This window comes from Podarcis cretensis (genome assembly GCF_951804945.1).
Source record: "Podarcis cretensis genome assembly, chromosome: 16".
Lineage (NCBI taxonomy): Eukaryota > Metazoa > Chordata > Lepidosauria > Squamata > Lacertidae > Podarcis > Podarcis cretensis.
In genome coordinates this window covers 42386612-42400585 of record NC_137186.1, presented here as the reverse complement: position 1 = coordinate 42400585, position 13974 = coordinate 42386612, and the positions used below count along the sequence as shown (strand labels likewise).

Sequence of the window (13974 nt, the reverse complement as noted above, 5' to 3'; positions counted from 1 at the left end):
CCAGTAAGCGGTCCCTATTTATCTACTTGCACCCGGGGGTGCTTTCAAACTGCTAGGTTGGCAGGCGCTGGGACCGAAAGACGGGAGCGCACCCCGCCGCGGGGATTCGAACCGCCGACCTTCCGATCGGCAAGCCCTAGGCGCTGAGGCTTTTACCCACAGCGCCACCCGCGTCCCTCGCTTTTACCTTATCATACCACAAATATGCATGCCAACCAAATACATTATTAAAACCTTCTAAATCCAACACGTCAGTGTTTTCAAGAAGCAGCCATTCTCTCAGCCAGCAAAAAGCAGCTGATTCATAATATAGTTTAAGGTCTGGCAGGGCAAATCCACCTCTTTCTTTAGCATCAGTCGATCATGGGATTAAATTAAAACTGCAAGTGGAAACAGGATAGATCTGCTTGGCTCTTGTTTTGTTTAAACTTGCAGTGGTGGTGTCCAAACTTTTTTCTTGCAGTGGTGGTGTCCAAACTTTTTTCAAAGAGGGCCTTTTTTAGGATTGAAGCTTTTTTTAGGGTTGAACTTTGAACTTGTTAGGATTTTACCCCAGGAAATAATTTATGATTAAGGACTCTATTGCTTGTTTTAATTTGCCAGTCTAAATAGAGAGAATGTATCGCAATATGATCCGATGTGCATAAAAATAAGTTGGAAAGCTTTTATCAAGTAAGTAACAAGTGTCAAAACCTGATGAGACCCCCCCCTGCAACGCATAAGCACCCCAAGGATCTCCGTCGCTAAACAACCTGGATGTCCCCTCTGCTCTTTTCATGCCTCTGCGTCTCTCGCGCTTCTCGCTCGCGCAGGCGCTCTTCCTTTCCTCCCTCCCCGCCAGGGGCCCGGGTTACATCCGGGAACCCTGGGAAGTGGGCGGGGCATCCCTGACCGCTCTCCGCCGCCGAGCAGCCGAGGCGTCGCGGGCGTTGGAGCCGCAGGGAGGAGCCGGAGCTGCCGGGCCGGCCAGGGCCCGCCTTTCCCGACCCCCGACATGGCGGTGAGCCCCTGCCGCTCCTTCTCGGGGGCCGCGGCCAGCGGCCGAGGGGGGGCCGAGCTGGGCGGCGGGAGGCGCCGTCGTCTTCGCCAGCCAAGATGGCGCCCGCCTCCCGCTCGCCGCGGGGCCGGGGGGGGGGGAGCCGCCGAGCCGCCTCCGCGGAGCCCCTCCGCCTTCGGGCCCTGGAAACGTCCCCGAGTTCGGCATCTCCGTTTCCACGTCACTTGGGGTTTTGGTTTTATGGCGCGAGGGAGGGGCGGTTATTGGTTTGCGAGTCTTTTCCCTCATTATTATGTATTTTCCGTTTTTAGCTTGCATTTCTATGTTGTGAACCGCCCCGAGATCTGTGGTAAAGGGTAGTATACAAATTTAATTAGTAATGATATATTCGCACATGTTTCTGAGAGGTTTCCTCTCCTCTCCCCACTCCTGTTGACTGTTTTAGATCGCAAGGTAGTGGCACCGTCTCTTGCCCTCCCTAAAAAAAGTCTGTCTGAGTGGTACAATATTTGATATTAGGCCCTTTTATCAGCGTGGCTGTTATTTGATGGCTCGGTTCCATGTGTTTTTGCACAGAAAGGCCCGCTATGTTCAGTTGGTCTTCTTTCCAGGTAAATGCATGAAGGTTCTCACGGTTCATGCTCACCTATATATAATGTTTTTATTAAACACTTTGTAAATAAGGAAAGCAGGGGAGAGCTAGTTAAATTAACAATGATAAGTTAAATATAGAGTCTGAGGAAAGGGATTATTTTGAGGGTGATGATATATGGGGCTTTGGGGAGAGCCCTAACGTGAGTTGGGGTGGGAGAAGGAAATGTGCCATTATGTGGTAACTTGAAAAATTGTGCAACTTAAACCTCAGCAGAACTGACAGAATTGTTGTTGTTATTGGATCCCTAACAACTTGATCCTTTTATGCTTAATAACATTACTGAGTTCAATGGCACTCACTCCAGCTTTGTAAGGAAGCCCCACAGAAGTTAGTAGTCTGGGGGTTGGGCAGGACTTGACTTGGTGGGGACGGTGGAGAAGTTGCCCCCCCCCCCCGCTGCTGATCTCTCTTGGACCTGGAGTGAGATTCTTGTTTCTTGTGTTTCCTGCAAAGGAGGGGCAGAGTGCTCTCACTCACTGACCTGCGTGGAATTTCATGTGCTTGCCAGTATGTGGCTTTGTGTCATCTATGTCTATCAGGCTAGTGCTTAAGCACAGGGATGGCATCATACACAGCAAGGGTTCTTAACCTGAGGTCCATAGATGCACTTCAAGGGTCCTGTGAACCAGGCACACCAATATGATTTGTTCCCAATTTAATAAGATAAATTGTATGCAAAACTTTGTGCATGTTTATGGGTAGGGTGTCCATAGCTTTCATTAGAATCTCCAAAAAGGATTGTAACCACATACAGTGGTACCTCGGGTTAAGTACTTAATTTGTTCTGGAGGTCCATTCTTAACCTGAAACTGTTCTTAACCTGAAGCACCGCTTTAGCTAATGGGGCCTCCTGCTGCCGCCGCGCCGCCGGAGCACAATTTCCGTTCTCATCCTGAAGCAAAGTTCTTAACCCAAGGTAATATTTCTGGGTTAGCGGAGTCTGTAACCTGAAGTGTATGTAACCTGAAGCGTATGTAACCTGAAGCGTATGTAACCTGAGGTACCACTGTATATAGGATTACGTCGCAGCATGTCCCATCAGAACATACACTGGGACTTGCTTCTGAGTAAGCATTTATAGGGTCCAGCTTCCTGGAACCAACTTCCAACAGTGCACTCTTCCAACGGGCACACTAACCACTGCACCACAGTGGCTCTCACTGGGGTGAACCTTTTTTCTTTCAGTTTGCAAAGTCATAGCTTCTGTGATAGGTGGAGCTGCCGGTAAGGGACATTGTCTCACTCTGTCCATTCATGCCCACGTAATGTGATTATTTTAAAAATTCTAATGTTTTTATTTCTGTAGAGGAAAGCATTCCCCTGTAAATGGTACAGGAGCACTCATGCAAACATTTAAAAAAGTAGGGGGATGCTCCACCATTTCAATATCATTGGTTTCTTTGAAGGTTTGCCCCCACCTCAAATTACCATTGCAGTTATAGTGTGTTACACATTCCCAAACTTAAATCCCACTGTGCTCTCTATACAACCTGTTTTGCTATGGCTGGTTGCAACCCTCTAAATACCACTAATTTCAAAAAGAACGAAATAAATTCTCTACAATTATAAAAATAGAAGGTGGTGCTGCATTGGGGGGGGTGGCAACTAGCTTTTTTTTCTATCCCAGTTTCTAACACTGCTGCCCTTCATCTGTAGATCTCAGGGCAGTTCACAGCATAAAAATACAAAGTATTATATATTGGATTTAAATGTGCTTAAAATAAGACTCTATTTGGAAAGTGCATGTTGTAGGTAAGTTGCTGTAATGCATTAAAATATGCCTCAAACTGTGCTGCATTGACTTCTATTGTTGGGAGTAAAGACCACAGTTGCTGTGCCTGGTGGCGATAAACAGATGGAAAATTTAATAGGCCAAGGACTGATGTGCCATTCTCTTTGAAAATTTACTAATCAAAACATCTAAAATCACCTGAGGTACAGAAAAGAAGCAATTCAAAGAAGGAACTATGGGTTGCTTTATCAGTATATGTTGACATAGATGTCACTGAGGAGGAACATCATTTTTGGATTGGCTACAGAAAATCCATCTCATTCTTCTGCAGTAGAAAACATTGTAGTGCTTGAATTTGGGTATTTTAACACCCTATCTAGTGGCTGTGGACTTGATTTCCTACTAGTGGAATATATAGCTTTGACAATTCAACATTAACTAGTTTCTGGATGTTTGTGATGATTAAAAAATAGTGGTCTAGAATGCTTCAGGCAGTTAAGTTACTTTGCGATAGAGTGGTGGTGAACTATGTAATAATAACAATATTTCATTTCATCATAGGCTAGTGATACAGAGCAAGAGGCAATAGCCCCAGAGAAATCATCTCCTGATAGAGAAAAGAAAAAAGATGCATCTAATTCTCCTAGAACTTCAAAACATCATTATTCAAGGTCACGTTCACGATCAAGAGAGAGAAAACGGAAGTCAGGTATGGAAGCCTCTAGCTGTTAAGAGTTTTCCCTATAAAAACTTGCTGGTGCATAAACTTGTGATTTAGTGGTAGTGTGTAGTTAGGCTGCTAACCTAAGCATGTTTACTTAGAGGTAAAATTGAATTCAGTTCAAATTATTGCAACTTCCAAGTAAACAATAACGTTTTAGATTTATGTGCATGTCCTTTTGAGTTCTATGTTTCAACCTCTTAAAAATGTGAAATTTCTCAACACTTTAAGCTTCAGCATCATGTTAAGGGTTGAGAGTTGGAGTAGGTGAGGAGCAGAAAGGTAACATAGATGTGAAAATGCTATTTCAAATAATAATTATATTATAATATTATAATAATTTATTATTTATACTCTGCCCATCTGGCTGAGTTTCCCCAGACACTCTGGGTGGATCCCAATCAAGTGTTAAAAACAATACAGCATTAAATATTAAAAACTTCCCTAAACAGGGCTGCCTTCAGATGTCTTTTAAAAACAGGATAGCTGCTTATTTCCTTGACATCCGATGGGAGGCCGTTCCACAGGATGGTCGCCACTACTGAGAAGGCCCTCTGTCTGGTTCCCTGTAACCTCACTTCTTGCATTGAGGGAACCGCCAGAAGGCCCTCGGTGCTGGATCTCACTGTTCGGGCTGAACGATGGGGGTGGAGATGCTCCTTCAGGTATACTGAGGCCGAGGCTGTTTAGGGCTTTAAAGGTCAGCACCAACACTTTGAGTTGTGCTCAAAAACATACTGGGAGCCAATGCAGATCTCTCAGGACCGATGTTATGTGGTCCTGGCGGCCACTCCCAGTCACCAGTGTAGCTGCTGCATTCTGGATTAATTGCAGTTTCCAAGTCACCTTCAAAGGTAGCCCCACGTAGAGTGCATTGCAGTAGTAAGTGGGAGATAACTAGAGCATGCACCACTCTGGCGAAATAGAAATGTAAACCATTGAAATATTTTAAGTACTAGGTATGACTGGGAATGGCATGTCTGTAAAGAATGAAAATCCTTTTCCAAGCACCTTTACTTGACAATAAATAATGTTTTATTCCTTAGATAATGACGGGAAAAAGTACAGAAGTCGGAGCAGAAGCAAAGAGGTAATTAATACTTTGTAGTGCTTAGGTAATTGTACAAGATGTATTTAAAAGTACATCATAGCATGTGTAAATCTTAGTATATAAATGTCTTAATGGTAAGTACAAAAAATGCTAATTCAGAAAAATGTGCTTGGAGAGAGAAGCATGACTGAAGCCATCATTATGTCAAAAAGGTAACAGTTGACAAAAGTTCACTGACAGATTAACTGTGGAAACAGCCACAATAAACATTTCTTTGGAGAAATAGGATTGGTATATTTGATTCTCACAGAGCTTCCATTGACCAGAGTTCTCCTCAAGAATTTGCAAAGGTGTTCTCCCTGCCCCCAATCTTATCCACTTAGTTCTTAAATATCCACTTAATATTTTAAGTTTTCCTATGGTGCCAGTGCATTTGGCAGGGTTTGTAAAAGTAAATCAAAGGCAAGGGCACTGAGATGAGGCAGTGGTAGTGATAACATTGTTAGGTAAGCCAGTTGCCTCCAGTGGTGAAGTAATATCAGTGGAGGAGCCCTAGCAGTAGCCAGAAGGTTAGCCAACTTCTGATGGGGTAGTGTTAGGCTAGAGAGAGATGGGGCCAGTTCTAATGTGGGGCCAGGGACCTTTTTCTCTTTACCCAATGGAAGCTCTGTTTTAAAAAGAAATTAGAGTATTTGTGAAATTGATTATATTGTTTAGATCACATGATAACATTTCTATAATAAATCATACTCAGCGTGCTAATGCGCGAAGAGACTGAACTGAAGACGCTCCAGACTCAGATAGCAAAATTATAAGCCTACTTCATGATAAGGTAACTATTAGTCATTCAAACTCATATTTCCCTTTAAAAAGCAACTTAAATCGGTTATGGGATATTATGGTGGTTTTAAATACAAAGTGTATATTTAGAAGACTGCTCCATTATGTTAAAGTAAGAAAATCTTTCACTAAACGTAAAAAATTATGTGTAGAAGGAGGATTACATGTTAAAAGTTTGTTTTAAAAGGCTGGTTTCTTTATGTACAAGTTCTTTATGTACAACCTGTACACATTAGCTTTTAAATTCAATGGGGAGTAACTGGCGGTGATATTTGAAACTGCTGTGGATGTCTTAAAATCTGTAACATTTCAATAGCTGTTGAATTAATGCACTGACTTTTATGGTTCTAGTGAGACAATTGAAAGGAAGAAGGGCAGAAGGGTATGGGCATTGCACCTGTGTGGAGGCATGCCCACCGCAGGAAGCTCACAGATTGCCTCTACCTTGTGGAGGGTTCATTCCATGTTTGCGGGCTGGCTTGCCCATTTCCTGTATATAATAAGTGGACTCTTTGCACTATTTGTTTTACAACAAAATTCTAATGATCTTTCTTCAGTGGTTGTACAAGTGACTGAAAAAGTAGCCCAAATGGATCTAATTGATGTTACGAACTACTTGAAACAAAAACTCACCACCTACTATGTCTAAGATGAACAAGTAGTAAAATCTCTATAGCGTAGGAAGGTGATATTTCTTTGCGTAGCCAACTCTCTTTGGCAGTTGTTGATGGGCAGTATTGTCTTTCATGTGCAGTATTGTCTTTCAGTGGGGTTAGTTGCACCTGGAAGAAACAAAGTAGTAATTGAAGCACCTAGGATTTACCTTTACTTCTACCTTTGGGTGTGAGTTTGGGGATTTAAAAAATAATAAAGACTCATATGGTCTTTAGAGTAGAAATCTATCCATATACAATTAACTTACAAAGAAAGAAAGTTACTGAGATAATAAGAAATTTGGGTAAACTGGCCTTATATGGTAAGAGATTTCTTCAAAGAAAATAGCACACAGACTGCTGCAGATTCAAAACATGACAGTTGGTCTTATTGGACCTCTATAGTGTAAGACTTTAGTGTGGAGATACTTATTTATAATACTTAGAAAGTTGGCCAGTGCATGTACTTCCAAGCTTTCTTATTTGCTGATGAGCTTGTACGTAAAACGTTTAGACAGTTCTCCTGTGTATGCTTATCCCATCCAGCTTTTGAGCATAGGGGTGGAAAAACATGGTCACTATGCATGAGGTAATCAAACACTAGAGAGGCTGCTGTTCTATCTAATGCTGTGAAACTGGTAATGGTGTGAGTTGCTTTAACAACACGGTACAAAAATGTTTGAAAAGTGTGGGATGGGAAATGGGAGGAGGAATGATAGCGAGCATCTGCAACATTGTGTAGCTGATGGTGTTAAAAGCCATCACAGTTGTCTGGGCCACACTCCTAAGGTTACTAATGTTGCATCACAACATATCATTCTTTATCTGCTGATGCCCATACTAACTCTCTTTGTTGCACTATTTTCCTGAAAGAACCAACTTCTTCTTAAAACAGGCAAGAAGACATGGGTCCAAAGAGAAGTCCTCGAAGAAGCACAAATTTGAAGACCATAACGACAAAGAACACTCTTCTGATAAAGGAAGAGAGAGCTTGGGCACTTCAGAAAATGGTGAGGAACGGCATAAGCGCAAGGAGAGGAAATCCTCAAGGGGACGAAGTCATTCAAGATCTAGGTCTCGTGAAAGGTATACTTAACAATTTCTACTTTGGAAATGCTTCAGTGTTCTTTATGCTCTTGTTCTGTTAGACGTGCCCAGCTACACCTTTATCCTTTGTTGCAGCATACCTGGTGCAACATCACAGATGTGCCAGATCGGTAGATAGATAGATAATACTTTATTCGGCTATAAGCCCACAAGGTAAAACAAATCAATAGATAAAATAGCATTTTACAATCTAAAATATCAACTAAAATATTTCAACGCATAATCACTTTCACATTATTTACAATCTCTAGATGTACCGTGTTATGGCCTTGAAGATCAAGATGGTGCATAGAGTTTACTGGATTTTTAATAGTCATGCAGCATTCCATGAAGTCTTTTATATGAAAGAACTGAAATCAGGAATCTAGCAACCTGTAATGTTCTATAAGAGTCAATGTCCTGGAGTAGATAAGCTAGATGTAATTCAGGTGGTTTAGCAGCAATTTCCAGAATGATTGAACTCAGGATCCTTGATCGGGGAGCAATGTATAAGGGGCAATTAAACAAGATATGATAGAGGGATTCTATTGATTTGTTGTCACATGCCAGATCGGTTTTTTGTATGGGTTGGTGTTACTGTTTGTAACTTTTTTGATTTTGAGGATCAAGTGGCCAGTGTTTCAGCTGTTTTTCCTCCCCATATGTAGGATTTGTTTACTGTAACCCTTTTGCCAAACCTTTAGGTTATGCCACAAATTTGTTTTCCAGAATGAAAATACTTAGTAGTGTTCAGGCCACTGACTTCATTTGAAGTGAAGTTACACTATTTGTAGATGAGCCCAAAACTGACAGCTTTTTGTGACCTCTCAGTAGAAGATAATGAGCAGGTTTCCTTTGCATCTTGTTGCTATTAAATGTGAATAATAAAGCTAGAAAATGTTACCAGAAGTTTGGAATGTGTTTGCAGGCGTCACCGTAGTAGAAGCCGTGATAGAAAAAAGTCACGATCTCGAAGCCGAGATAAAAAGCGACGTGTAAGATCACGTTCTAGATCAAGATCTAGACACAGGCATCGGAGCAGGAGCAGAAGCAGAACTAGGAGCAGGAGCAGGTATGTTAAGTTCTTTCTTTTTTCCTTGAGATAAAAATTATAGGGTCGGTGCTAGCAGTTGGAAGTTGGACTCTGAAGAGCAGGTAGATACAGTTAATTTATGGTCAAACAGTCAAATAATTACATGATAAAATACCTTTACCTGCAGAGAAAGAAAGAAGAGACCTGAAAAGCCCAGAAGATTCAGTAGAAGTCACAGCCGAACTCCAAGTCCACCTCCTTTTAGGGGACGAAACACAGCAATGGATGCACAGGAAGCATTAGCTAGAAGGTACTATGATTTTTTTGGCCTTAAGTTTATAGAAGCCAAGAACTTACTCTGTACCTTTTACTGACTTAGAGTAGAAGCACAGCATGCAAGCTTTGAGGGGGGGACCATTGTCATTCTCTACACACCCCTGCACCAAATTTTAACATTAAAACGAGAGCTATTTTAGGCACTGATACCTGGATGAAGTCAAAAGCATAGTGTACTCACAACATTTTTGCTTGATGTATTTGCACTTTTATCAATACACAACTGAAAAGTACCTTTGCTATAGTGAAAGCTAGAAACATACAAGACAGAACTACTCCGTTATGTTCTTTGAGTTGGAGGGTTCTATGAATGCCCTTCAGGAATAACATAACAATTGTTAGTATAAAAAACAAAGGGAAAAGAGATCAATGTGGGGGAAAATAATAACTTTTGATCAATTGATTTATTTTGCATATTTCCTAGATTGGAAAGAGCAAAAAAACTGCAAGAACAGAGAGAGAAAGAACTGGTTGAAAAACAGAAGCAACAAGAAATGGCTGCTGGTAATTCTGTTTTTATGAACTGCTAGAACATAATGAAGAGTAGTGGAAATATTTATAGCTTCATATTGGAAAGCTATAAAAAGAAGAAACCTCATTTGTTTTATAATAAAGCAACAGAAACTTCTCTATTCAAACTTTTCTCTTTTTTTGACAGTCCCTAAAAATAGTTGCATCACCAGACAAATGCTTAGTTAGAGAAGTAGCAAAAGTTGTCTAAGGTCTTTCAATTGGCTAACTTGTACTTAATGCCCATTAAGATGAAACTTTTACTTAGTCCATGTTTCTGAGATTAAAAAAAATTCTGGAAGCTTCTTCTTGTATAACATGTTAATGTTCATTTTAGCGGCTGCTGCCACTGGCACTTCTGTCATCAATGTTGCAGCTCTTCTGGCCTCTGGAACACAAGTCACTCCTCAGATAGCTATGGCAGCTCAAATGGCAGCCCTGCAAGCAAAGGCCCTGGCAGAGACAGGAATAGCTGTTCCAAGCTATTATAATCCAGCAGCAGTAAATCCCATGAAGTTTGCTGAACAGGAGAAGAAGCGGAAAATGCTGTGGCAAGGCAAAAAAGAAGGGGTATTTTTCTTTGTCTAATTATTCCACTTTGTGCCTTGGGAATTGTTGACAACAAGGACATAACTTGTGATATTCCTGCATTGCAGGAAGTTGGACTAAATGACCCACGGGGTCCCTTCCAGTTCTGTGATTCTGTGATACAATGGGCACAAGCCACATGTCAACAAGAGGGGCCTCTTAGTAGCACACAGAACATTTAGCCATCTAATAGTCATACTTGGCAGTGTAACCATTGTTTTATTTTTTTAAAGTCTGGTATGTTCAGAATTCTAACGAGCATCTGCCATCGTAATCTCAAGTGTCTTAAGGTCTACAGAGCCAGTAGGTGGTCTAGTTGACATGTTGAATAGCTGTCAAAAAAGACTTTCTATGAGAAGTTCAGAAGGGGCACTTGTCCTAAGGGTGCTGGGATTAAAAATATTTGCTTAATCTTCACTAAACCAGCAGTCCTGCAACATTCTTACTTACATTATTGAAAGTTTTAGGCTTGCAGCCAGATTTTTTGTTTCTAGTTCCAGTTCCAAAGGAAACGTGTTAAAACAAGAGTGTGTGAGAAATACTTTAGGACCTCTTGCTTATTAGTATATTTAAACAGTTTCCCCCATTGTATCATCAGATCTATAAATCAAAATGAGTTGCAAATTTACCTATGTGTTATATATGTATGTAATAAATCACTTTGTGTTTGTATAGGATAAATCACAATCTGCAGAAATCTGGGAGAAACTGAACTTTGGAAACAAGGACCAAAATGTCAAATTTAGAAAATTAATGGGTATTAAGGTATGTGAAATGTAGAAAAACTCATAACTGAAATTGCTTTCAAGTAAGAGCTCAGGTTAAACGACTCTCTCGAAGCGGTTCAAATCAGCATATACAGCAAGACGCCATTCACCGCAGATTCTGGCCCAGAACTAGGTGGTCAGTTTAATACATTGCCAGTTCAGTAGGCCTCCAGTATAATCAGGGGAGGTATATGAGCCCACAAAACCTAACTTCAAAATAGAAATTTAATTAAGTAATAATTAAGAGTGAGCCAGCAATAAATCACACAGATTATGTGCTATTAAATGTAATACACTTATATGAACACAAGTGGAGTTAACTCTTTATTAGAAGAAACAGTAACTGCTCAGGAGTACCAAACCCATTGAGCACAGGAACTCTTCTTCGGAAGGTCTTCCACATGAGACATTTGTGGGGACTGAATGTCCTCACCTTCCCATAGCTGGTTAAGTCTCTTCCTCTCCCAGATCTTTCCCAAGCAATCTGAGATGGTGGCGGTGTGCTGGCCTTCATTCCGCCCACTTCATGTCTCTCCTGGTGCTGGGAGACCGGGGGGGGGGGGCGGCTTGTTGCAGCAGGAGGGGGAGATCCCCCCCAATACTTTTTCAACAGTGACTCAGATGAGTCTGCTGCTTCTGATTCTGCACTTCTCTCTGCCACAGATTCCCTTCTCACTAAGCCCTGTTGCCTCTTCAGCTTCTGACACCTCCTCCCAGTCTTCTCCCTCTGACCATCATCGCACCACCACTAAACTGGGGGTTTAGTTTGGGGGTTCCCCAGCTGGTGCCTCCCCCTATTCCTCTGCATCCAGCCAGTCCATGACAAGTACTAGATAAGCTGTAATATTCCAAGGAAAAGTAAAAATGTGTTGGGTTGACCCAAGGGAGATTACATCCTTAAACGTTAAATTCTTGGCAAATTCTTTTGCAAAATGTTTCTATAAACCTACACCAAAATGAATTAATGACGGTTGCGTGTGCTATATATCCTTGAAACTAATAACATATTTCCCCAGGCATTTGCACTCTGCATTTACTTGCTCTGGAAATTCCAGCTGCAGAAAAGATGCTTTAATGAATGAATTGCCAGAATAATAGATGACTAGTTTAGAGGACATATCTGTTAACATATTTTAATAAAAATCATAATATATTATTTCAATTCTAGAGTGAAGAGGAAGCTGGTGGTAGTAGTTCGGTGGATGAAGAAAGTTACAAGACTTTGAAACAGCAGGAAGAAGTATTCAGAAATCTAGATGCACAATATGAAATGGCAAGGTCACAGACACACACCCAAAGAGGGATGGGATTGGGATTCACATCTTCGATGCGAGGAATGGATGCTGTTTGAAAGAACGTGATCTTAAAGCCTGGGACTTTGTCAAAGATTATTGTTCAGATATTGGGTCCTTGTTCACCAAAGGCTAGCATTCTAGCTTGCATGGGGTGTTGCATTGACTTTAATTTATTGACATTACAATTTTTGTAAATATCAGATCAGTGATAACTGGTGTTCCATGTTGTAATCAGGTTATACTCACTTCCATTATACTTGACAGAGCTGTAGGAGGACATTTTTAGTTCTGTATTTCAAAACAGAACAGGTGAGGATAAACTCATACATGGATATTTTGTGTCCACTGTCTTGTGTACTTTTGTACTTTAACCTTGTACAGTTATTTTCAACTCTTGAAACATAAAACACATTGTGTAGGTGTTACTCTAGCAGACTGGGCCAGTGGGTGCATAATGCAGTGCAAAAACCTGGTTAATAAAAATGTTTTTTTCTCAAATAGTACTGTTTTTAAGTTCAGTGGATGAATTGCTCAGAGCTTAATTTTATACAATTCATTATAACTTTATCTCTAGAAAGAAGCTTACTTCAACATAACTAGAGCAGAGCAAAATTGAGTTTTCATGAGTTCCTGCATTATGCTACTGCAAGCCCTTGCTCAGGAGATACTCTCCTCTAGGCAGAGTTCTCACTGGACTCACTCTAGTCTTATTCCAACCTGCCCAAACAAGTGGAAGTAAACCATACCATATCTAACAAGATGAATGTTACCATGTCCCGTGCCTGCTTATTCTAGCAGTAGGTTTTGATAAAAGCTTTTGGCAACGTAAAACTATCACCACCAGCTCAACATTTGCAATGTGACCTGTATGAAAAACATGTTTTTCATAATATGCTGTGTGGGGGCTTTATATCTTCTAGTTAGGCTGTGCAATGTAATAAAAAAAGTTGCATAGCAACAGAGTATGTTGCACTGCAACTTTTGAACTGTAACTTTTGTTGCATGTTAAGATTCTAATGCCCATGTAATGTGGCATGTCTCCTCAGTTTTAGTGAGTAAAATATTTATTATTAAATAAGATTAGGATAGCTGTTGAAGAAGAGAACTGAAACTACCACTAGAAGTGTTGTAAAATCAGTAGGTAATCTCTTTGCAGAATCGCTTGTCAATAATTCTTGTTCAGTTATTGAGCCCTTGTTCCCCAAAGCTAGCATTCTAGTTTGCATGGGTGGTCTGGAACAGTAGCAGAATTTTGATACTGTCTGCCCCAGATTGACTTCTCATGCTCCTTTTCTCAAGTGGTACTCTTGCGATAGTTCCAAGGGCTTCATATGCTATAGAGTTACAAAAGTAAGTTTGATTAAAATTGAAATTGAAGCCCACAGACTTCTGTGGAATTTATTCAAAGGGAAATAACTGAAAGAGGTAGGGAGTGCTTGGTGATGGATTGCGTCAATGGACTACTGTATGCTTTTCTGTACCCAGAAATATAGATGTATTGATTAATTTGAATGGAAAGTGGCTTACAAACATAATTGTAACATACATAATAGAACACAAGTACAGCGTAAGTCATATCATGAACAAATCACCTGTAAAACTATTAACCAAACAGCAACTAAAAAATAAGCTAAACACGTTTTAAGTGGCAGTGGCTTGCCAGGGTTTCAGCCAGGGTATCTTTTCTACCTCGTATCAGAACATGCCTAG

The 13974-nt window shown here is 40.8% G+C and overlaps 1 protein-coding gene across 2 annotated transcripts; it reads left to right on the top strand.

Moving 5' to 3' along the window:
• Window positions 1–860: 860 nt before the first annotated feature.
• Window positions 861–12755, top strand: RSRC2 (arginine and serine rich coiled-coil 2). Of its 2 annotated transcripts, none has more exons than XM_079957798.1 (10): window positions 861–1000; window positions 3946–4093; window positions 5152–5195; window positions 7545–7735; window positions 8664–8807; window positions 8956–9078; window positions 9529–9608; window positions 9952–10184; window positions 10878–10967; window positions 12138–12755. In XM_079957798.1, exons 1-10 carry the CDS (start codon window positions 995–997, stop codon window positions 12318–12320), a joined length of 1242 nt encoding a protein of 413 aa, XP_079813924.1. In that variant the 5' UTR covers window positions 861–994; the 3' UTR covers window positions 12321–12755. The 2 variants fall into 2 exon arrangements, with proteins under 2 accessions (XP_079813924.1, XP_079813925.1); XM_079957799.1 differs by lacking the exon at window positions 861–1000 and adding an exon at window positions 5911–5988 and having other exon boundaries at window positions 3999–4093; window positions 7523–7735.
• The last annotated feature ends 1219 nt before the right edge of the window (window positions 12756–13974 follow it).

Bases quoted from the DNA above. Each gene is read 5' to 3' on its own strand.
- RSRC2 (XM_079957798.1), top strand. The intron at 9,609-9,951 runs GTAATTCTGTTT...TGTTCATTTTAG, and splicing joins GCAACAAGAAATGGCTGCTG to CGGCTGCTGCCACTGGCACT. The intron at 10,968-12,137 runs GTATGTGAAATG...TTTCAATTCTAG, and splicing joins GAAAATTAATGGGTATTAAG to AGTGAAGAGGAAGCTGGTGG.